Here is a 22920-nt window from a genome sequence, read left to right on the forward strand (position 1 = left end):
AAGCGGCGTAACATTTGCCAACTTCCAATCTGAAGGAACTATTCCTGAATCTAAGGAATTCCGGAAAATCATAGCCAGCGCATCCACTATCTCTGCAGCTTTTCTCTTTTAGAACCCTAGGATGTAAGCCATCTGGTCCCGGGGACTTGTCAGATTTTAGCCCCTCAAGTTTCTTCAATACTTTTTCTCGACTGATACAATATCCTTAGTTTCCTCACTCTTTTTATCCCCAGAATTTACCAGAATATCTTGAAAAGAAAAAAAGTCATTTCAACCAAGTAATTCAGATTCCTCTTCCCTCTAATTTTGATCTTTAGGTTCTAGTTGTTGGCTGTGGTAACTCCGAACTAAGTGAGCAGATGTACGATGTGGGTTACCAGGGGATCACGAACATTGACATAAGTGAAGTGGTGATAGACCAGATGAAGGAACGCAATGCCACTCGCCGACCAACAATGGTCTTCATGAAAATGGACATGATGCAGATGGAATTCGGTGACTCTCAGTTTCAGGTTGTCCTGGACAAGGGGACCTTGGATGCGGTAATGACGGACGAGAGTGAAGAGACGCTGCGCAATGTCAACAGGATGTTTGTGGAGATTGGGCGGGTCCTGCAGGTAGGCGGGCGCTTTGTGTGCATCTCGCTGGCCCAGGAGCACATTGCAAAGAAAGCAGTGAGCTACTTCTCCCAGCAGGGCTGGCCGGTCAGGATACACACAATCGAGGAACAGAGCATGGCCAACAGGCAATTCGTGATGCCAGTGTTCGTCTTCATCTTCACCAAGTTCAAGAAGATTCCTGGAGTTGGCCAGAAAATCCTGGAGATGTGCACGGAGGAGCAGGACAAGCCTCTGCGACTGGAAAGCGTGGGACAGCTGTTGGAGTCGGTGAAGGGACAGCAGCAGTATGCTCTACTCCGAAATCACTTGACCAAGAACTCCTGCAGTGGAGAGAATGTGTCCCTCACCCTTTGCGACAGAGTGTCTGGGACACCTCGCTACACCTTTAACATCATCGATCTACCCTCTGTGAAACCTTCTCGAACCAACCACTTTGCAATTTTCATAGGTGAGTGCAATCCTGATGTGATAGGTCTCTGTTCTAATTTTATACTGGTATAAAATTGCTATGGTCATCCTGAAAACGATTGTTGGGTGAGAAAACATTGGCCCAGATTTTGCTGTGGTAATGATGGCAAAACCATCAGCTTTCGCCATCATTGCTCCACTAAAACTGACAGCAACTTTAGAAGTTCGAACATACACAGAATAATGTGACAGTCGAGAAGTTGCTGTCAGTGATTCTGTGCTCCTCCCTATGGTGCGCTGTTGTAGTTCCCACAGACTGCAATTTCCCTTGCAATCATGAATTTCCACTATTGTTCTGTTAGTCTTGCTTTAAAAACCCTTGAAAAATTTACACCTTATGAAATATCAAATTTTTACCACAATGATAAAAAATCCAGTTGTAAAATATAGGTTTGTTTAAGGCCTGTATCTTTATTTTAACTTCTAAATTAATAGTCATACATTTATTTCACTATCTGAAAATTTAAGTTAGAAGTGAAAGATTTTAAATGCTTTTAACTTCCTGATTTGCTGTGTGTGAATGCTTCAATTTGATTGGTTGCCTACCTGTTTGCTGACACTGCTGCTGCATGCCAAGACTGATGCCAGATTTAAACTGACATTGGGAAAGGGGAAATTCCCGCATCAGAGATCTTTGTGGCCAGCTTTCGTTGAGGTTAACGGTAAGCGCCCTTGCTTTGCTGCTGACTGCTAAATCCAGGCCATTGGCTCAGAATTTGCTGTGAAAATAATGGTGAATTCATGGTGCTCACCGCCGTTAGTGTGTTTTTAAAAAAAAAAAACAGTAATTTGTCTTGAGGAAGAGATACACCAAAAGTTGTGTATCCTGTTACGACCGAGGCGGGAGGAGTGCACCGTCTTTTCTAGTTCCACTTTTCCACAGGTGATGACATATATTTAAATGTTTACCCAGTTACCGATATGGTGAATCATATACTCTACTCTTTATCCCAGAATAAAATACACCAACGAGGTTTCTTTAAGAAACAACAAATTTATCAGTTTATTATAAACTAAGACTTATCTAGTAACAAAGCAAAGCATTGACACACACACATTGAAATATGAAAGTTTCCTTTTAACCTTAGCCCCTCACTCTAACGCACGCGCATACACACTGAAAAATCAAGATTTTCTCTACAGAGCTCTGTTAACAAAAAGAAAGAAAAAAAAGGAATATTTTGACCAGATATTTGCTAATTCTTGAAGAAAAATAAAAGATATGGAAGGATGTCAGCTGTCCCTTTTTGGTCTGGCATCCGGATATACTTAGATAGGTCACTGGGATCTTTTCTGGAGCAGTTCGCTCTGGAGATGTCGAGAATTAATCTGGTGGGCTTTCCGAGAGAAATGTGGTACCAGGGGTTTCGGCTGGCACACTGAATATGCAAGGTTTCTTTCAAAGAGGTAGAGAAAGAGATGGGCTGGTGGTTTTTCCTTGGCCAGTTGATATTTAACTGTCTTCAAAACAGTTCACGCCCCAACTCCAAGAGAACATGTCCGAAGCGAAAAACAACTCCTGACTCTCTCAAATCTTGCCTTGTCACTTCTCTGTAAACATCTCCCCTAAGTCACCGAGGTTCTGATGAAGGGTCACTGACCTGAAATGCTAACTCTGCTTCTCTCTCCACAGATGCTGCTAGACCTGCTGAGTATTTCCAGCATTTCTTGTTTTTATTTCAGATTTCCAGCATCTGCAGTATTTTGCTTTTATTATTATCACCAAGGTTTCTGTTGTTTACTTATCTTAAGACATGTGACTTCCAGTAAAGGTTGTTTTCATCACATCTCAAGTGTCCCTTCAGTGAAGTTTAAAAAAGAGTCCAGCAACTATGAAATCTTCAACCTCCCAAAAAAAGAATCCATTTCCACAATGTAAATATAAGTCCTAAAAAAAAAATTCAACAAAAAATGGAAGCACTTCCATAACAATCCCCACAAATTGCTGGAGCATTTATGCCGCTCTGCTGTTAGCCTTGCAAAAATGGGATTTGCCCTCAGCCTCTCCTGAGTCTCAAGGAATTGCTGGATTTGCACTGTAAATATAAATTAAACTCGTGCAGAACGATGGGGCTGGCATTTCCTGGTTTTGAGGCCCTTTTATTGACTCGATTTATGTCGCTGCAATGCCACTCATCAACTCTCAGGCCAGAAAGGGAACAACTGAAATGGTGGAAGCTCAATCCTGCAGATAGCAAACTGATCGCGGAGGCTTTCTTTAAAGTTTACAATCTTTTACTTTCCAATTGTTTCTTTCTCTCTTAATGGAATTGTTTTTTCCCTCTCTTTATTTCCCTTTCTGTATTTAATTTTGCTCAAATTCCTCCTATTTCCTTCGCAGTCATTCCTCTGTTTCTTTTTCTATCCTTAAAATATAATTAGTTAAGTAGGTCGACTAGTAGTCCCTTCGTAATCAATGTCCTGGATGTCCTATTGACTTTGCAATTCACACTTCCATCAATTTAAGGTGCAGAAATAATTGGAGCTGAGGTGTAAGGAGAAAAGTCCAACTGACAGCGCATGCGTGAGATGCCCTGTTCAGGCAAATTCTGGGCCACGTCAGGTCAGTATGCTGAGGGGGTTTGGGCCGTCACAGCGCTGGGGTGCAAATCAAAGGACCCCAATTTGTTAATTTTTTTTTTTTTGTGGACCTGTGTCTGGCTCATAACAGGGACCAATCGGCATGTTTGAGTCTCTGATGCAAGCTACTGAGAAATCGATGGATCTCAGGTTTCTGTCGTTTCCCTGATATGGTGAGCATGCTCTCATTAACACATTGGTCCTTGATGTAGAGCATGGGTGCCCAACCTTATTGTCTGATGGGCCACTTGGCTGCATGTTATGGAATCTCTTAAGGCTACATTTGAATAATTAAGATACAGAACACTAAATTCATGGAACGATTTCGAAAATAAAACTTGCATTTAGAAAATAGGTTTTGCATGAACATTTTAAGTTAGTGTGGTCTTTTCTCACCTTATTAAAATATTTCAGTAATTTTATTTACTTGTTTGCAAATGTTGAAAGAATTGTAATTTTTTCCAACTCCATACTACTGATACACACTTATATTCCTGTCGTTACTAATCTTTTCAAGATTGTTTCTAAACTTTTAAGTTTTTAAGTCTTCAATTTTTTTTTTTCTTTTCATTCCCTAAATCTGATATGGGCCTCTCCTTGCCGTCCTCGTCCTGATACCCCTTGCATTCCAACTGTTTAAAACTTCACATGCTGTTTTTGCCTACTTAAGATGTGTGAGCATGGAGTTCTTGGCCTCCTTTCTTTCGGAAACAGTGTTCAAATTAGATCTTTCCAGACCAGCAGACCTAAGGAACTTGAGTGGCTCGAATCCTGTGGCACATAGAGTTGCTGCGGCTTTGCCGGCTTGATGAGCAGCGCTCGTGGAGCTGCGGAATTGAAGTTTAAAATTCCAGCGGGCCCGATCCTCGTGGAGGTTTGTGGTGGTTCCTGAAAGAGGCAGGACTTGTGAACAGTTGGGGAGGCCTTCAATAGGTTAGAAGGAATCGATTGTTACGACCGACCGCTCCTGTCAAAGCCCCCAATCAAAATATACGATTCATTTGTGATGGGAGAAACACACTGATAATTCAATCCCGTCGCTCCACAGATCGTCTAACATATCATTTAAAACTTTCCAAATTAAAGAAAGACCCAGCCAAATTGTACCATCTATTAACTCCCCGAGTGAGGCTAACCAAGCCAGGTGTCTTTAAATCAACCAATTAACTCTTTACTTAAAAGAACTAAATTCTTAAACAATATGAACATTTAAAAATAGAAACATTAGAGTCCTTGCAAATTTACAGTCCAATGTTGTTCAAAGTCTCTCGCAGAATGTTGTTCGAAGTCCCTCGCAGAATGCTGTTCAATGCGGGGAAACAAGGTTCTTCCACAGTAGAACAGTCCGCAGTCTAACTTCAGTAGGTGATGCTTTCCTTCTCCAGTGAATTTCAACAATTAACAACTTGCAGACATTTTCAATGGAATCAATCTGACTTTAGAGTTTTTTAAGGGATAAAAGATTGTCACAGTCTAACTTCCCTTTCTTCAATTTAAACTACCAGAGATCTCAGTCTTGGCTTGACTTTTTAGAATTTTGAGAGATAATTAAACAGACAAAAGTCCTATTTCCTTCAGTTTAAATGGTTGAGAGTTCTTTTGCAGTGCTGACACCACAGCTGTCTGTCTTCTGTCTCTGTGTTCAGTTAGGACAAACTGTCTTACTAACTGCTAGTTCAAACTGAATTGTAACAAATGTATCGCATCAGGCTCACTCCCAGTGACTGTTTACATGGTATCGAGAATGCATTGTTTGAATCGCAGTCTCCAAATGGCCATTTCTAAGGCAACGAAAATGCACCTTCCTATTACTCCTAAGGCTTGCCGGCTGTCAAAGCAATACTGATCCTCTGCAAACCTTAAAGGCAAACCGCATATTCCGGAAAAAAAAGTACAGGATCATGACACTATGTAGAACAAGATCTTCAAAAGTTTTATACAGGAAAAGAAAGACTTGCATTTATAGGGCATCTTTCGTGACCACAGGACATCTCAAAGCGCTTTATAGCCAGTGAAGTAGTTCTTGAGGTGTTGTCACTGTTGTAATGTAGGATACAGATTCATAAAGTAGATGTTTACTAAATATTCTGCATTGCAGATAGCATCCTGATTAATGGGCTGCTGTCTGATATTTTTGCACCTAGAAGGTGTCATACTCTATTAATAAGATGGAACTGCTTCCACTGGAGTATTTGTGGCAACACTGGAAGAACACAATGTTGGGGCAGGTCTGAAGAAGCCAGCAATATCTCAACCAACAGCCCATATGCTTGAGTTTGTGGTCAGCATGAAGATGTAACACATGTGGGGGACTACTGCTAGGTGGTGAGTTTCTAACATTTCCACCACTGAGGGAAGCTCCAAGCAGAATTAGGTGTTCCCTTCCCAATCCCTGCAAATATCTAACCCAGATGATTCTCTTAGACCTCCAAGTGGTCAGTTGCTTAATATGGTCATAGAGTTGGGAACAAGATATGCAGCCAGTTACTTCAGTAAAGGAAAGGCATATGATGCTGGGGGAGGAAAAACAAAACAAAATAATGGTTAAGGTAAGTAGATTGAAGCACAGCAGGGAGGAAAGAAACCGGAGTTGCTTCTTGGGTGCCTCTGCATCTCAAATGGATGAGGTCACAAATTTGAGCCCCAAGACTGCAAATCTTAGCAGTGACAGCAGTGGTCAGTTTTGAGTTGGTCACATGGTCAAAAGGGGCACGGCATCTCCTGAAACTCTGCTACTCAAAGAGCATCTTCAGTCAGCAGTTCAAAAGTGGCTTTGATGGGTTTTGTAGACAAGCCAGTCATGTACTGGGCGTCTCCCACTTGGCTAGAGTAGGGTTTGCAGTGGAAGGAGAGAAATCAATACAAGCAAGGGAAAGTAGTACAGAGCACCATTCAACAGCGTTTTGATGTAGTTTGACGGTAGTTCCACAGGGCAGGGAGACAGAATGGATGTTTGGAACTGATGAAGGCCGGAGGCAACTTGGCAAAAGTGCAGAATTCAGGCGTTTGCTGGTGGTGGCGTTGCATCGTGACCAACTGTTCGAGAGTATGGAAGCTATTCAGTCAGAGCTGTCGGGGAAGGTGATGGAGTTAGCACCCTATGGACTTCCACCAAACCAGCAGGTAAAAGCTTATTTTTATTTGTGTGTGTAAGTTGTAATAATCCAACTATGTCTTTTAAAAAATGGATTCTCTTTATCCTCTTGGCTGCCAAACTGGTCACTGGCCTCGAGCTTGAGGGGAGAAGAAGCAGGTTGAACTGAAATATATTCTTCCCCAAGTGTGGTCAGTGACTTGTATGTCCATCTTTACTCGACTGGTTTGCCTGGGTGAGAGCTGGCTCATCCATCATGTTATGGAATTTGTGATTCTGGAAGGCAAACATCACCAGAATGTTCCCCTTGAACAGCTTGCAGATGGTAAGATTTTAAAAATTGCATGGCTGCACAATTGTCACTTTTAATTATTTTCTCCCCTTGCTGCCTTCCCCACCCTTCCCAGAAAAGTTCTTCTCATACCCAGCTGTCTTCAGGATGGGGTACAGTTCCGCAGGTGGTCGCAGTCCTCTGCTACCTTGCTCAAGTGACTTTTTCATGTGTGAGTATGGCAGTGGGTCTTGGAAAGTATGACAATGGGAATCATCTTGTCTGGGTATAACCCTTACCAGCATTATTAGCAGGTATAGTTGAGCAGTGATCAGGAATGGATGTTTTTTCAGCCTTAGTTGGTGTCTCTGAGGCTAATTATACTGCCCCTGCCATTCCAACTTCAATTGGTAACTTGGCAAAGACCTGGGGTCAAACCCAGGGTATTTGTTATCTGTGCTATCCTGTGCTGTAACTTTAAAAAAAAAAAAAAAAATTCTGTGCGAAGGTGCCACTGGCTCGGCCAATTATGTTGCCCATCCTCAGTTGCCCTTGACAAGGTAGTGATAGGCCGCCTTCTTGAACTGCTGCAGTCCATGTGGTGAAACTACTCCCACAGTGCTGTCAGGAAGTTCCAGGATTTTGACCCAATGATATGGCTCAGGATGGTGTGTGACTTTGGAGTATTTATTTGCGAAGACTTTGGGGTTTTTGTTTGGGTTAAAAATGACTTTGAAAATATGCGTGATTACAAAATGTTTTCCTTATAGATCAGGCAAATGAGAAGAGAATTCAAGCAGAATTTTTCTTTTGCTTTCCTTTCTCTTCTTGGGGATTATATTCATTTATGGACATGTTCCCTGTTATGAGGGTGAGGTAGTCTGGGCTGTGGACTTCTATGGTTATTGTCTTTGGCTGGCATAAACTGTGTTTTAAACGTGGTTCTCTGTCCAACTGAAGACTAAATTTGTTACTTGAAGTTAATGAGGACTGGGACACAAACTTAACCTTCTGATGGTGAGACACTTCACCACAGCAGGATGCCAACAGAATTTCTGCACCATGTGGGAACTTCAGGATACTTCAGGTGTCATGGATGACCGTGTGGAGCAAGTGTCTCCAGCTGCTTCAGCTCGAGATTAGGATTTCTGAGCTTGAGGAGCAGCTGAAATCACTGCAGAGCATCAGCGAGCAAGAGAGTTTCCTGGATCGTATATTCCAGGAGGTGGTCGCCGCATAGGCAGTAAGAGTTCAGGATAGTAGGTTGCTGGCCATCGAAAGGGAGGTGCAGGAATCTTCGGGATGTGTGCCACTCTGAAACCGGGACTCAGCATTGGAGACTGCTGGGAGTGACAATACCCTGAAGAAGTGCAGTCCAGACCATGGCACCATTGGGCATGGGACTGTACGGGAGGGAGCAGCAAAGTGCAGAAATGCAGTTGTTGTAGGAGATTGCATAGTCAGAGGGATAGACAGACATTTCTGTAACTGTTATCGTGAGTCCCACATGGTGTGTTGCCTCCTTGGTGACAGGGTAAAGGACATCGCGCAGAATATTCTGCAGGAGTGACCCAGAAGTTATGGTACATGTTGGTACCAACGACATACCAAGGGCAGGTATTGAGATCCTATGGTCAGATTTTTAGGAGCTAGGAGGAAGTTAAAGAGCAGGACCTCAAAGGTAGTAATCTCTGGATTACTTCCAGTGCCACGTGCTAGCGAGAATAGCAACAGGAAGATCGGGAAGATCAATGCGTGGCTTGAAGCATGGTGCAGGAGGGAGGGCTTCAGGTTCTTGGGGCATTGGGACCAGAAGGCACCTATTCAAAAGTGACTGGTTGCACCTCAACATGACTGGAACCACCTCAACAGGACCGGGACCAATGTTATCATGGGGAGGTTCACTGGCGTGGTTAGGGAGGATTTAAACTAAATTGGCAAGGGGGTGGGTACCAGCATATAGAAGTAGAAAAGAAGAATAAGGTGCATAATGTGAGAGTGTTGGACAGTACTAGAGAAGGGAGTGGTTCCATATTAGATAGGAACGGACAGAGAAGGGCTCCGAGGAATGCAAAGACAGGATTACAATGCAAATGTGTAGATGCACAAAGTGTGGTGAATAAGGTTGGTGAACTACAAGCACAAATAGCAGTATGGGAATATGATGTAGTGGCAATAATGAAAACGTAGCTTAAAAATGGCAAGGACTAGGCGTTTGATATACAAGGATAAAAAGTGTTCAGAAAAGATAGAGAAGGAAAAAGGGATGTGGGGTTCCAGTGTTGGAAAGGGAGGATGTCCTTGAGGGGGCAAGGACAGAATCCATTTGGTTAGAGTTGAGAATCAAAAAGGGTATGATCATGATACTGGGGTTATTCTATAATACTCCAAATAGTGAGAAAGGAAAATAGAGGAGCAAATCTGCAGGGAAATCACACAGATGTGCAAGAATTATAGAATGGTGATATTGGGGGACTTCAATTGCCCAAATATCGATTGGGATAATATTAGAGTAGAGGGTAAGCAGGGGGAGGAACTTCTGAAATGTGTTGGGGAGAACTTCCTTGATGAGTCTGTTCTCAGCCCAACCAGAAAGGAGGCATTGCTGGATCTGGTACTGGATAATGAGGTAGACCAAGTGTCTGTTGGGGAGTACTTGGGTATGAGTGATCTTCGTATCAGAAGGTTTGGACTAGTAATTCAGAAAAGCAAGGAATGAAATAAGGTAGCACGTCTAAATTGGAAGACGGCTAATTTCAACACAGTGAAAAGGGATCTAGCCAGGGTAAAATGGAACCAAAGACTGACAGGAAAAGCTGTATCAGAACAATGAGTTATCTTTAAGGAAGAGATACTTCAGGTACAGCCGAGGTACATTTCAACAAGGGCGAAAGGTAGGGGAACCAAAAACAGGGCTCCTCAGATGACCAGGGAGATGAGAGATTATGATGAAACAACAAAAGTTGTATGATGCATGTTAGTTGAATCCTTCAAGTCAGAACCAGGCCATTTGCAACAATTTGAGAGGGGAGGCGAAAAGGAAAATAAGACTGGTAAAGAGAGAATATGAGAATGGAATGGCAGTTAACATAAAAGGGAATCCAAAAATCTTCTCCCAGCATGTAAATAGTAAGCGGGTAGTAAGAGGTGGAATGGGGCCTATTTAAGGACAATATGTGCTTGGAGGCATAGGGCGAGGCTAGAATACTTAATGAGTGTCACTGTTTACTGAGGAGAGAGTAGAGGTGATGGATAAGGTAAAAATTGAGAGGAAGGAGATACTGAAAAGGCTGGTAATGCTTAGGGTAGAGAAGTCACCTGGTCCGGATGGCTTGCATCCCAGGTTGCTAAAGGAAGTGGGAGTGGAGATAGTGGAAGGGCTTGCCACAATCTTCCCTAGATATGGGGGAAGTGCCAGAGGATTGGAGAGTGACAAATGTGACACCCTTATTCAATAAATGACCGTCCTAACAACTACAGGCCAGTTAGTTTCACATCTGTGGCGGGTAAGGTTTTAGAAACAATAATCAGGGGGAAAAAATCAAAAGACACTTGGAAGTTTTGAGTTAATTAAGGATAGCCAGCACAGATTTGTAAAAAGGGAGATCATGCTTGACTAATCTAATTGAATTTTTTGATGTAGTAATAGAGAAGGTTGATGAAGGAAATACGGTGGATGTTGTCCATGTGGATTTTAAGAAAGCGTTTGATAAAGTACCACATAAAAGGCTGGTCAACAAAATTGAGGCTCATGGAATAGGAGAGTCAGTGTCCAGTTGGATAAACAATTGGCTTAAGGATAGAAAACAGCGAGTCGTGGTAAATGGTTGTTTTTCAGACTGGAGCTTGGTAGACAGCGGTCTTCCCTAAGGGTCAGTGCTGGGACCACTGCTTTCTTTGCTATATATAGATGAATTGGATACTGGAATACAGAGTAAAATTTCAAAATCTTCTGGTGACAGCAAACTTGGAGGTGTGGCAAACAGTGAGGAAGATATGACTGCCTGCAACAGGACTTGGATAGGCTAGCAGAATGGGCAGACAGGTGGCAGTTGGAATTTAATACTGACAAGTGTGAGGTGATGCATTTGGAAGAAGGAATAGGGAGAGGCAATATATACTTAATGGCACATTTCTAAAGTGCCTGGGGGTGCATGTGTATAAAGGTGAAGGTGACAGGACATATTGAGAGAGTGGTTAGTAAAGCATATGAGATCTTGAGCTTCATAAATAGAGGCATTGAGTTCAAAAGCAGGGAGGTTATGCTGAACTTTTATAAAGCTCTGGTTAGGCCCCAACTGCAGCGTTGCGTCCAGTTCTGGTCACCACACTTTATGAAGGATGTGAGGGTCCTTGAAAGGGTGCAGAGAAGATTTACGGGAATGGTTTCAGGGTTAGACGATTTGAATTATCAGGTTAGTTTGGAAAAGCTGGTGTTGACCTCCTTAGCAAAGGAGATTGAGGGGAGATTTGTTAGAGGTGTACAAGATTATGACAGGCACAGCTAAGTTAGACAAGGAAAAACAGTTTCCATTAACTAATGGTACAAGGACTAGGGGACACAGATTGAAGGTTTTGGGCAGAAGATGCAGGGGGAATGTGAGGAAGAACTTCTTTACGCAGCGCGTGGCTATGATCTGGAATTCATTGCCCACAAGGGTGGTGGAACTGGAGAAAGTCAGTGACTTCAAAAGGAAATTGGATGGCCACTTCAGGAAATATACTTGCAGGGCTACGGGGATCGGATGGGGGAGTGGGATTAACTGGATTGTTCTGTGGAGAACCCGCATGACCACCTCCTGTGCCATAAATGACACTGACTCTGAATAAAAACCGTGCTTCATAATACTGGAATTCGAGGCCACAACTATGGCCTGAAATTTCTGACACCTTGAGCTAGTTTACTTGCCTTTGCCGGGAATGTTGCTGGAGGATAAAGTGTTAACCCTTGTCTCACTTTAACTGCGAGAATCTGGAAATTGAGCAACATTTTAAAGCAGCGTCAGTGAAATGTAGTTGTTACTTGATTGAAAGCATTCACTGGGTTCACATGTGGTAAGGAAGCATTGCATTGGGTTGTGGAATTTGTAACTCTTCTGTATAATACCCAAGAGGAAAGACATCTGTTCCCATGACTGGATATTAAATCAAACATGGTAGTGATAACAGTATCTTAGAGTATTTGCTTTTCAGATGCCAAATACACTGGAAGCATAAATATCATCATGTCTATGCACAAAGAACATTTTGATACAATATAAATTAATTAATATACCTAAGAACAGGTGGAAATTATGGATTATATTTTCTGCTGTTTTTTATGCTTAAAATTGCTGGAGTCCTAATGTGTGTGATCACTGTGCTGTTGTTTGGAGACTTGCAAGATTCTTGACATCTTGTCTCTAATTGTCCTTTCGCTGTGTCAGAAATGATTAATTTGAGCAATTTAACAAACTGATGGATGGAAGTCTCCTTTGCTTTGCTAGTTATTTGTGACATTGCAAATGTTCCTTGAGTATAATAGTGTTTTTTTGCATTTCTCCTTTTGAAAATGAGAAGCATGAACTGTCAACGTTTCCAGTAATGATTTTGTTATTGTACAGGTTCCGTTTCTTTCAGTTGGTGGAGATATAGGGGTTCGCACCATCCAGTGTCGTGGTACGAGTGATATGAGTGGGGAATATGTCATTGAAGATGTTAAGGGAGAAGATGGCAACTATTTCCGCCATCTCATATTCCTCAGTAACGTCAATGTGGTGCAGTCGGAGACTAAACTATTGCACAGCGCCTCAAAGTCAGGTATTGTTTCAAAGTTTAATCGTGGCTTGATGAAAACACTACTACGGTGCTTCTGAGCAATTTAAAAAACTGATACTTGCACAAATGCATGGAACAACAGATAGCAGATAGTGACCAAGAATCTGTAACCTAACCAAGGGTCTTGGATAACCTCTTGATGAAAGACGTTTTTATGTTTACGGTTTCAGTTGCTCAAGTGTGTGCTAAGTCCAGTGTGTGCCAATAGCAACTGTCCACTTTTGGAGTTATTTGGCATAAAAAAAAAGTTTGTATTGTACTTCTATAGTATATATACTTGTATAGTATGCAATGTCCAAACTGAACGCATGATGGATATTACATTTGTGATGATGCTGCTGTATGTTCATTGGTGTATAATCTCTACTTGATATTAATACCTTTGTGTACTTTCTCCATGCTGATATAGTGAATGCAAAGGACATTATGTTTATGGTAGATCTTCACCCAACCCTACTTAAAGCCATCAATTGCAGGGAGGAAAAAAAATATTAATTTTAGATCAATTTTAATATCTGCCCATAATATGTACCATTCACAAATATCCCCCAAAACCACTTTTAGTTTATTGGAGTAAAACTTGTCTGTATTGTACTGCAGATCTATCATACGCTATGTTGATAAAATTCAACAAAAAGAGGGAGGTGAATTTTTATGTTGCTGAGGGAGTGCAATGTAATTGACAACTGTGATTGATCTGCCCATGTAATGCAAAAGATGAGTCAGGAATTTCATAAACTGTACATAAAATTGCTAAAATGTTTGAGTTTCACAGGATTTGCCTAATTTTGAACTCTTGGTTTTCTCCTCCCAGTTTATGGGGGAATGGCAGGATTTTTCTCGGACTAAAAGGGGAATCTTGCCCTGCTGGGGGTGGGGTATGTTCTGGTGTCAGCCTGCATCATGTCTCTCAGCAGCATAGCATATTGAAGGACCAATGCACCCCACACCCCCAGCATTGGTTTCTCATTTTAATGATGAGTAATAACCCACAAGCAGAATCTTGCGTTCGGTTTAATTTTCAGAGCACAGATGGTTTTCCTTTTTTTTCCCCCCCAAAATAGTTTCATCACAGAAAAAGAAAAAGAGAGATAAAAGAAGGGGACGGCCATGCTCAGAAGCTGAGAGGACATCAAATCCCAAACCTGGTCAGGCTGTCGACAAAAGCTATCTGTGCTGTGATCATCATCGAGCCATGATAGCTGGCTTGGTTCTCCTCAGTAAAAACGGTGGTTTACTTGCAGGTGAGGAGCAAATAAAGAACAAGGGTAAAGTGTAATGTACAGCAACTCACATTTATATACCACTTTTTAACATTATACAATATCCCAAGGTGCTTTGCAGGAGTATGATACAACAAAAATTGACACTGAGCCAAAGAAAAAGACATTATAACAGATGATAAAATGCTTTGTCAAAGAGATAGGTTTTAAGGAGAGTCTTGAAGGCGGAGAGAGATGTGGAGAGGGAATTCTAGAGCCTCAGATCTAGATGGCTGAAGGAACAGCTGCTGATGGTGGGGTGAAGGGAGTGGCATGGGGCGGGGCATGGCAGGGCAAGAGGCCAGAGTTTGAGGAGAGCAAAGTTCTCGGATGGTTGTAGGGATGGAGGAATTTAGAGATAGGAAGGGATGAGGACATGGAGGAATTTGAACAGAACGAGAATGAGAATTTTAAAATTGAGGTGTTAGTCAGCTGGGAGCCAATGTAGGTCAGTGAGCACAGTGGTGATGGCTAACTGCAGTCCTATTGATTTGCAGTTATAATCCTGTTTTTGATAAACATGCAAAGCGTTTGCTTTCAGACTATTAATTCCACAATTCTAAAGCCCCTAGATGCTATTTTCTCAGAGAAAGAAAGCGCTTGTTTGAGAGGCCAGTATCTTCATGTAAGTAAATGAATGTGAGACTGACATTTTATCTTTCACTTTTACAGCTAAATTTTAAATCTGAAACCTGGTTACTTAAGAAATTTTCCCCCCAGGGCAATAAGTGGGAAAACAAAAATTAGTCAAAGAAATGAACATACACATTTTCCATTTTGTTGAGGATGGACGCTGTTTATTACTTTAATATTTCAAAATTCTATTGAGTGCGTCCCTAAGTTGATAGTTTTACAATATGGTTTCTTTATTGGAAAATTACGTTTTATGCACATGGTTAGATAATATCCTGAAACATCTTAGAAAGGTTGCACTTGAAATTGCAGAGAAGCAAAGGGAGTGTGAGTATTTTGTTTTATTATCAAAAGGAGCGGTAAAACTCATGAGTGGCATTGCTGAATATTATTTTCTGCTGAATTGTTGCAGCAATATAGATTGTAGCTAGGGTGGAATATTCTTTCACCATTATCTGAAATAATAATTTATATGGTGAACCTTTATAAAACACTGGTTCAGCCTCAACTGGAATATTGTGCTGGAGGTTGCAGAAAAGATTAACGAATAGTTCTAGGAATGAGGAACTTCAGTTAAGTGGATAGATTTGAGAAGCTGGCACTGTTCGCCTTGGAGAAGAGAAGGTTGAGAGGAGATTCGATAGAGATGTTCAATACCATGAGGGGTCTGGACAGAGTAGATAGGGAGGAACTGTTCCCATTGGCAGAAGGGTCGAGAACCAGAGGATAGCGATTTAAGGTGATTGGCAAACGAATCAACGGTGACATGAGAAAAATCATTTTTACGCAGCGAGTGATTGGGATCTGGAATTCACTGCCTGAGAGTGTGATGGAGGTAGATTCAACTGTGACTTTGAAAAGCGGACCGAACAATTTGAAGAGATAAGATTTGCAGGGCTATGGGGAAAAGGCAGGGGAGTGGGACTAGGTGAATTTCTCTCGCAGAGAGCTGGCATGGACACAATGGGCCAAATGGCCTCCTCCTGTTTTGCAACCATTTGGGGCAGCACAGTGGCGCAGTGGTTAGCACCGCAGCCTCACAGCTCCAGCGACCCGGGTTCAATTCTGGGTACTGCCTGTGTGGAGTTTGCAAGTTCTCCGTGTCTGCGTGGGTTTTCTCTGGGTGCTCCGGTTTCCTCCCACATGCCAAAGACTTGCAGGTTGATAGGTAAATTGGCCATTATAAATTGCCACTAGTATAGGTAGGTGGTAGGGAAATATAGGGACAGGTGGGGATGTGGTAGGAATATGGGATTAGTGTAGGATTAGTGTAAATGGGTGGTTGATGGTCGGCACAAACTCGGTGGGCCGAAGGGCCTGTTTCAGTGCTGTATCTCTAAACTAAACTAAACCATTCTATTATTCTATGAAAAAATATCCTCTTTTCCCCTAGTATTCAGTGGCGTAGTGGTTATGTTACTGGACTAGTAACACAGAAGCTTGGACTAATAACCAATAATGATTGGATGGCTAGATGTCTTAATGGTATCTTCTTTGGCCTCCTTATCTCGAGAGACAATGGGTAAGCGCCTGGAGGTGGTCAGTGGTTTGTGAAGCAGCGCCTGGAGTGGCTATAAAGGCCAATTCTAGAGTGACAGGCTCTTCCACAGGTGCTGCAGAGAAATTTGTTTGTCGGGGCTGTTACACAGTTGGCTCTCCCCTTGCGCCTCTGTCTTTTTTCCTGCCAACTACTAAGTCTCTTCGACTCGCCACACTTTAACCCCGTCTTTATGGCTGCGCGCCAGCTCTGGCGAACGCTGGCAACTGACTCCCACGACTTGTGATCAATGTCACAGGATTTCATGTCGCGTTTGCAGACGTCTTTAAAGCGGAGACATGGTGGGTCTGATACCAGTGGCGAGGTCGCTGTACGATGTGTCTTTGGGGATCCTGCCATCTTCCATGCGGCTCACATGGCCAAGCCATCTCAAGCGCCGCTGACTCAGTAGTGTATATAAGCTGGGGATGTTGGCCGCCTCGAGGACTTCTGTGTTGGAGATACGGTCCTGCCACCTGATGCCAAGTATTCTCCGGAGGCAGCGAAGATGGAATGAATTGAGACGTCTCTCTTGGCTGACATACGTTGTCCAGGCCTCGCTGCCATAGAGCAAGGTACTGAGGACACAGGCCTGATACACTCGGACTTTTGTGTTCCGTGTCAGTGCGCCATTTTCCCACACTCTCTTGGCCAGTCTGGACATAGCAGTGGAAGCCTTTCCCATGCGCTTGTTGATTTCTGCATCTAGAGACAGGTTAGTGGTGATAGTTGAGCCGAGGTAGGTGAACTCTTGAACCACTTCCAGAGCGTGGTCGCCAATATTGATGGATGGAGCATTTCTGACGTCCTGCCCCATGATATTCGTTTTCTTGAGGCTGATGGTTAGGTCAAATTCATTGCAGGCAGCCGCAAACCTGTCGATGAGTCTCTGCAGGCACTCTTCAGTGTGAGATGTTAAAGCAGCATCGTCAGCAAAGAGGAGATCCCTGATGAGGACTTTCCGTACTTTGGACTTCGCTCTGAGACGGGCAAGGTTGAACAACCTGCCCCCTGATCTTGTGTGGAGGAAAATTCCTTCTTCAGAGGACTTGAACGCATGTGAAAGCAGCAGGGAGAAGAAAATCCCAAAAAGTGTGGGTGCGAGAACACAGCCCTGTTTCACGACACTCAGGATAGGAAAGGGCTCTGATGAGGAGCCACCATGTTGAATTGTGCCTTTCATATTGTCATGGAATGAGGTGATGATACTTAGTAGCTTTGGTGGGCATCCAATCTTTTCTAGTAGTCTGAAGAGACCACGTCTGCTGACGAGGTCAAAGGCTTTGGTGAGATCAATGAAAGCAATGTAGAGGGGCATCTGTTGTTCACGGCATTTCTCCTGTATCTGACGAAGCGAGAACAGCATGTCAACGGTCGATCTCTCTGCACGAAAGCCACACTGCGCCTCAGGGTAGACGCGCTCGGCCAGCTTCTGGAGCCTGTTTAGAGCGACTCGAGCATAGACTTTCCCCACTATGCTGAGCAGGGAGATTCCACGGTAGTTGTTGCAGTCACCGTGGTCACCTTTGTTTTTATAGAGGGTGATGATATTGGCATCGCGCATGTCCTGAGGTACTGCTCCCTCGTCCCAGCACAGGCATAGCAGTTCATGTAGTGCTGAGAGTATAGTAGGCTTGGCTCTCTTGATTATTTCAGGGGTAATGCTGTCCTTCCCAGGGACTTTTCCGCTGGCTAGAGAATCACTGGCATCACTGAGTTCCGATTTGGTTGGCTGTATGTCCAGCTCATCCATGACTGGTAGAGGCTGGGCTGCATTGAGGGCAGTCTCAGTGACAGCATTCTCCCTGGAGTACAGTTCTAGGTAGTGCTCAACCCAGCGGTCCACTTGTTTGCGTTGGTCAGTGATTATGTCCCCTGATTTAGATTTGAGAGGGGTGATCTTCTTGATGGTTGGCCCAAGAGCTCTCTTAATGCCATCATACATTCCTCTGATGTTTCCGTGTCTGAGGCCAGCTGAATATGACTGCATAGGTGTTGCCAGTAGTCGTTTGCGCAGCGCCTGGCTGTTCTTTGTGCAGTGCTTCTGGCTGCTTTAAGTGCTGCGGATGTTGAATCGCTGGGGGCTTTCTTGTAGTTCAACAGTGCAATGCACTTAGCGGCTATGACAGGTTCCAACTCTTCATTGAGATTGAAATAGAGTTGAGCTCATGTGACATTAATATCAGGAAGAGATATGTTCCCAGAATGTGGGTGATGTTGTTATGGTCACAGTTATTACCCATCCCTAGTTGCCCTGATAAGGTGGTATTGGTGCTTGGCTGCCTTGAACGGTTGCAGTCTCAATGATGTGGTGTCTACAATGATACTAGGTAGGGAATTCTAAAATTCTGGCCATGTGTATATTTCCAGTCGGGTTGATGTGAACTTGGAGGGGAACTCTGAGTTGATGTTGCTGTTTGCCTTCTCATCGGTAGAAATCGCAGAGAAGGGAACATAGGAAATAGGAGCAGGAGTAGGCCATTCAGCCCCTCCAGCCTGCTCCGCCATTCAACTAGATCATGGCTGATCTATCTCAATGCCATTTTCCTGCACTATCCCCAAATCCCTTAATATCTAGAAATCTATTGATCTCTGTCTTGAATATGTTCAATAACTGAGCCTCCGCAGCCCTCTTGGACAGAGAATTCCAAAGATTCACCACCCTCTGAGTGAGGAAATTCCTGCTCTTCTCAGTCCTAAATGGCCTGCCCCTTATTCTGAGACTGCATCCCCAGTTCTAGAACCCCCAGCCAGGGGAAACATCCTTCCTGCATCTACCCTGTCGAGCCCTGTAAGAATTTTGTATACCTCAATGAGATGAGGTGTTGCTGAAGTAACCCTGATGAGTTGCTGCAAAATGTTCTGTAGATTATATGTTGTGTAGCCACAATGTGCCTTTGGTGATGGGGGTGGATACTGAGGTTAGTGACATGGGTCACCAGTCAAGCAAATTTCTGAGACCTGGATGGTGTTGAACTTGTTGAGTGTTATTATGGGAGCGGACTGCCACTAATGTTCCATCCTTAATTCTCCATAAGTCCCATCTTGTCCATGACTATACTGGATGCATCCTGTTCTTCAATAAGTTGTGGGTGGTTACCACCCCTGTCGTTGATGAAATTTAGAGCTTAAAATACTTCAACTCCCTCCACAGTCTTGTCTTGTCCCATCCTATCTTGGCAACTTTCTCCAGTTCGATATCACCCGCCTGCCACATTCCATATCTCTGATCTTCTGTACATTTTGCCTGACCACTTGGCAGCAGAGCCTGTAACGCCTTGGAATTTCCTTCCTAGGCCCTCAATCTCTTGATTTCTCTCTCCTTTTTTAAAAAAAATCTTAATTTACATCTTTTACAAGCTTTTAGTTGCCCCCTTCCTACGTCTGGCTCATTCGTTTCCTTGCACCCTTTCTGTGAAGCATCTTTTACGTTAAAGGCGCCATCTGAATGCGAGCTGTTTCACTGGTGCCCAATTTGTATATATCAAAGAGTGAAATGCACATAAAGTGCAATTTCCATTTTGAGTGAGATGTTACAGACCTTGATCCAAATGTGATACCTGATTGCATAAAGCTGTACAGGTGACCAAGCTTTGTTTTTTTTGTATCTACTTTAGACACTCCCTTTTCTCTGCTGGTGGTTGGCCTTGGTGGTGGCAGCCTTCCGTTATTTATTCATGACTATTTCTCCCAATCAACTGTTGATGCTATTGAAATTGATCCCGTGGTGTTGGAGGTGGCGACCACATGGTTTGAGTTTTCCCAGGACGATCGAATGAAGGTGATTCTGGCAGATGGTTTAAACTATATCCGTACACTCGCAGATGCTGGTAAGAAACCCAGAAGATCAACATTTGTAAGAGCATGTGTACTACCTTCCCCAATTATTCCTACCCCTCCTCTCCTCCTTACAACCGAGTCTGTAATTTTCTAGATTTGTCCAGTAGTCATTCTTAGAAAACAAACATACGCACGTACAAACATCTTCTGACTGGTAAGAATCTGTGTTGTATTAACACAATTCAGCACTATCAGATCTGCCCATCTTAAGTTAGCATGGCATGGCATCCTTTAATATCACGTTACTAAGTGGAGTTGTTTTGTTTATTTTGCTGTTACAGAATTTTATTATCCCTGAGATTATAGCGACTCAATTGCTGGAGAGATCAACTGAATTCCTTCTGTAGTTCCTAAGGTTTCAACAATGCCTAACGTCTTCCTCCGTGGCAACATTTGCTTTATCATTCATCATTTGCTTCTGGCTCTCTGAACTTTCTCTGACTCCTCCCCCAAATTTAAAGCCTAACTCTTAACACCTCCATAATTTCTGTTTCAACTTTTCTTGCTGGCCAGTTGCTTATTTTTTATTTGGTAGTCTGTAGCTCTCAGTGGGTATTAGACTAAACCAGCCTTTGATATCTGCCTAATTTTTTAACAGCACAATCCTTGTCAAACCCACCTGCATTTCCTGTCATTCTTGTAAACTTGCACTGGAGAATATCCTTGGTAATGGAGATTTATTTTTACCTGCTCTGTTTCTGAGATCCATTTTATTCCATTCAGTGATTACTCCACTTGCATTGTGATCAATTCATTTTGCGTTTTTAAAAAAAAAAACTTTCTGTTCCATTTTTCTTTGGTTGTAGATCCTTATTGGAGGAGGGTGAGCAGATAGTGCACTGAATGCGCCTGCTTTTTGCTGTTTTCCTTTTCAGATATGTACAGATTGTGATCAATTTCATCCTGGGTAAAACTTTTTTCTTGATCAAAGACGTACTTACAAGGTAGAGGGCCTATCATGCAATGCCAGTTAGACTTTCACCTGCATTTCAACTGAAAGTGAATTTGTTTCACTATCCTTGGAGATTGCCTCATTTACAATTGAGTAGTGAAATCTACTGATTGACTAAATGTCCTCCTATTCAAACTAATCCTTTTATATCTGTCTTATTTCCTAAGTGATGGGATGAAAAATGTTGCCAGTTTCTGACCTGACAAACCCCATCCTTTCATTTGTCCTCTAATTCAAATCTTCTGGCATTTTGCACCAAGCTTAATTTTCTCCAGTCTACTGCATCAGCAAATCTAGGACATAAATGGGATACTGCTTGGCTTAATATTATATGGTTTCGCAAATAGAAAATATTAACTCGCATTGTAGTTTTCCCTTCCTCTGCTTCACAGTTCAGTCCTAAGTATGTACTATAAGCCAAACCACAAATGGTTGAACCAGCTGAGTGGGTTAAAATCTTAACCCCTGTGATTTTGCATGATGGCGCGTTTTCGAAATTAACTTTCAAAACACTCTCCAGCAGTACTTTATCTGTTTGGTGTAATTGTTACTGCCATCCCTTCTAATTTTAAACTTTTAGAGCTTTGCACAATAATGCCAATAGTTCTGATTTTCTGACCTATGATTGTGCTCGTACTATTTTTCATTAATTCAAATCTATAGCCACTGTCAACAAGTTCAAACAGAAAAAAGATGATTAACATCAATATGTTTCATTGCCGCAGGGAATGGCTCGTATGATGTCATTATGTTTGATGTCGATAGCAAAGACACCGCCCTGGGAATGAGCTGTCCTCCTCTAGCTTTCGTAGATGACGTATTTCTACAAAAAGTACGAAATCTTCTGGCACCGCAAGGTGATTAATCTTTACTTTCAAATTACTTTGTAAATCTGTGTTGCAACCAACTGTACTTGTATGACAGGTACATCATGTACATTTTTGCCAGAAAAAAGTCATGTAGTACACACGAAAACTGAGTGCACCTTTTTTCTTTGAAGTTTTATTTGTGAACCATGGGAATGAGTACAAGGTTTTGTTGCTTGGCTTCAAAATAGCAATGCCACCTTTTTGCTGTTTACATTTTTTTTGCTAATTTGGATGATGTTGAACATTCAACACATCTACTCAGATTTTTGCATACTGAGTTAAAATGTTGTGCTTGCTTGAGCCAGCTTTGTCTCAGTGGGAGCATGCTTGTCTCTGAGTCAGAAGGTTGTGTGTTTAAGCCCCGTATCAGGATACGAACACTTTGTCTTGACTGATACTCCAGTGCAGTACTGAGGGAGCGCTGCACTGACTGAGGTGTGGTCTTTCAGTTGAGACATTCAAAAGCCACAGGTGGATGTACAAGATCCTGTGGCACTATTCAAAGAAATGAAGGGGTGTCCTGGGTAACAATTATCCATAAAACAACATGAATGAAACATTATCTGGCTATTGATTCAATTGATATCTGTGGGGTCTTGCTCTGTGCGACTGTATTTGCAGACGGAGCAGCAGTGACTACACTTTAAAAGCACTTCATTGGCTATGAATCATTTTGGCACATGCTGAACCAAATCCAAGTTCTTTTCTATAATTTCTTCCTTTCTATAAAATCATCTTTTATATCTGAACACATATTTTGCCCTTTCTTGGTTTCCACGTTGCATATACCACTGGAGGTTGGGAGGACAGGAGACCTGCTCTCCAGCAATTCCTAATAGTTGTCTGTCCCAGGTGGAAGAGACTACTCCAGTGATCACACTCTTTCTTTCATTTTTTTTTTAACTACTTCTTGTGGGGAAGAATATGAGTAGCTTTCTATAGTATTAAATCTCTTTGCAGCCTTTGACACCATCCTT

At 42.6% G+C, this 22920-nt stretch overlaps 1 protein-coding gene across 11 annotated transcripts in view; it reads left to right on the forward strand.

Annotated features, from left to right (window-relative positions):
* mettl13 (methyltransferase 13, eEF1A lysine and N-terminal methyltransferase) overlaps window positions 1-22920 on the forward strand; it is a 38556-nt gene that overhangs the window by 7378 nt on the left and 8258 nt on the right. For 8 of the 11 annotated variants that reach the window (XR_010975566.1, XR_010975567.1, XR_010975568.1 and 5 more), the window contains exons 3-8: window positions 318-1068; window positions 6592-6791; window positions 12637-12832; window positions 13915-14094; window positions 19900-20112; window positions 21800-21931. Coding sequence is in view for 5 of the 11 variants with exons in the window: in XM_068037789.1 (XP_067893890.1) it covers window positions 318-1068; window positions 6592-6791; window positions 12637-12832; window positions 13915-14094; window positions 19900-20112; window positions 21800-21931 (1672 nt within the window). In the remaining 6 variants the exon portion in view is untranslated. The remainder of the gene's footprint in view (window positions 1-317; window positions 1069-6591; window positions 6792-12636; window positions 12833-13914; window positions 14095-19899; window positions 20113-21799; window positions 21932-22920) is intronic. The other 3 variants (XR_010975570.1, XR_010975571.1, XR_010975569.1) reach the window with 1 other exon arrangement.

This window comes from Heterodontus francisci, chromosome 8 (assembly GCF_036365525.1).
Source record: "Heterodontus francisci isolate sHetFra1 chromosome 8, sHetFra1.hap1, whole genome shotgun sequence".
Lineage (NCBI taxonomy): Eukaryota > Metazoa > Chordata > Chondrichthyes > Heterodontiformes > Heterodontidae > Heterodontus > Heterodontus francisci.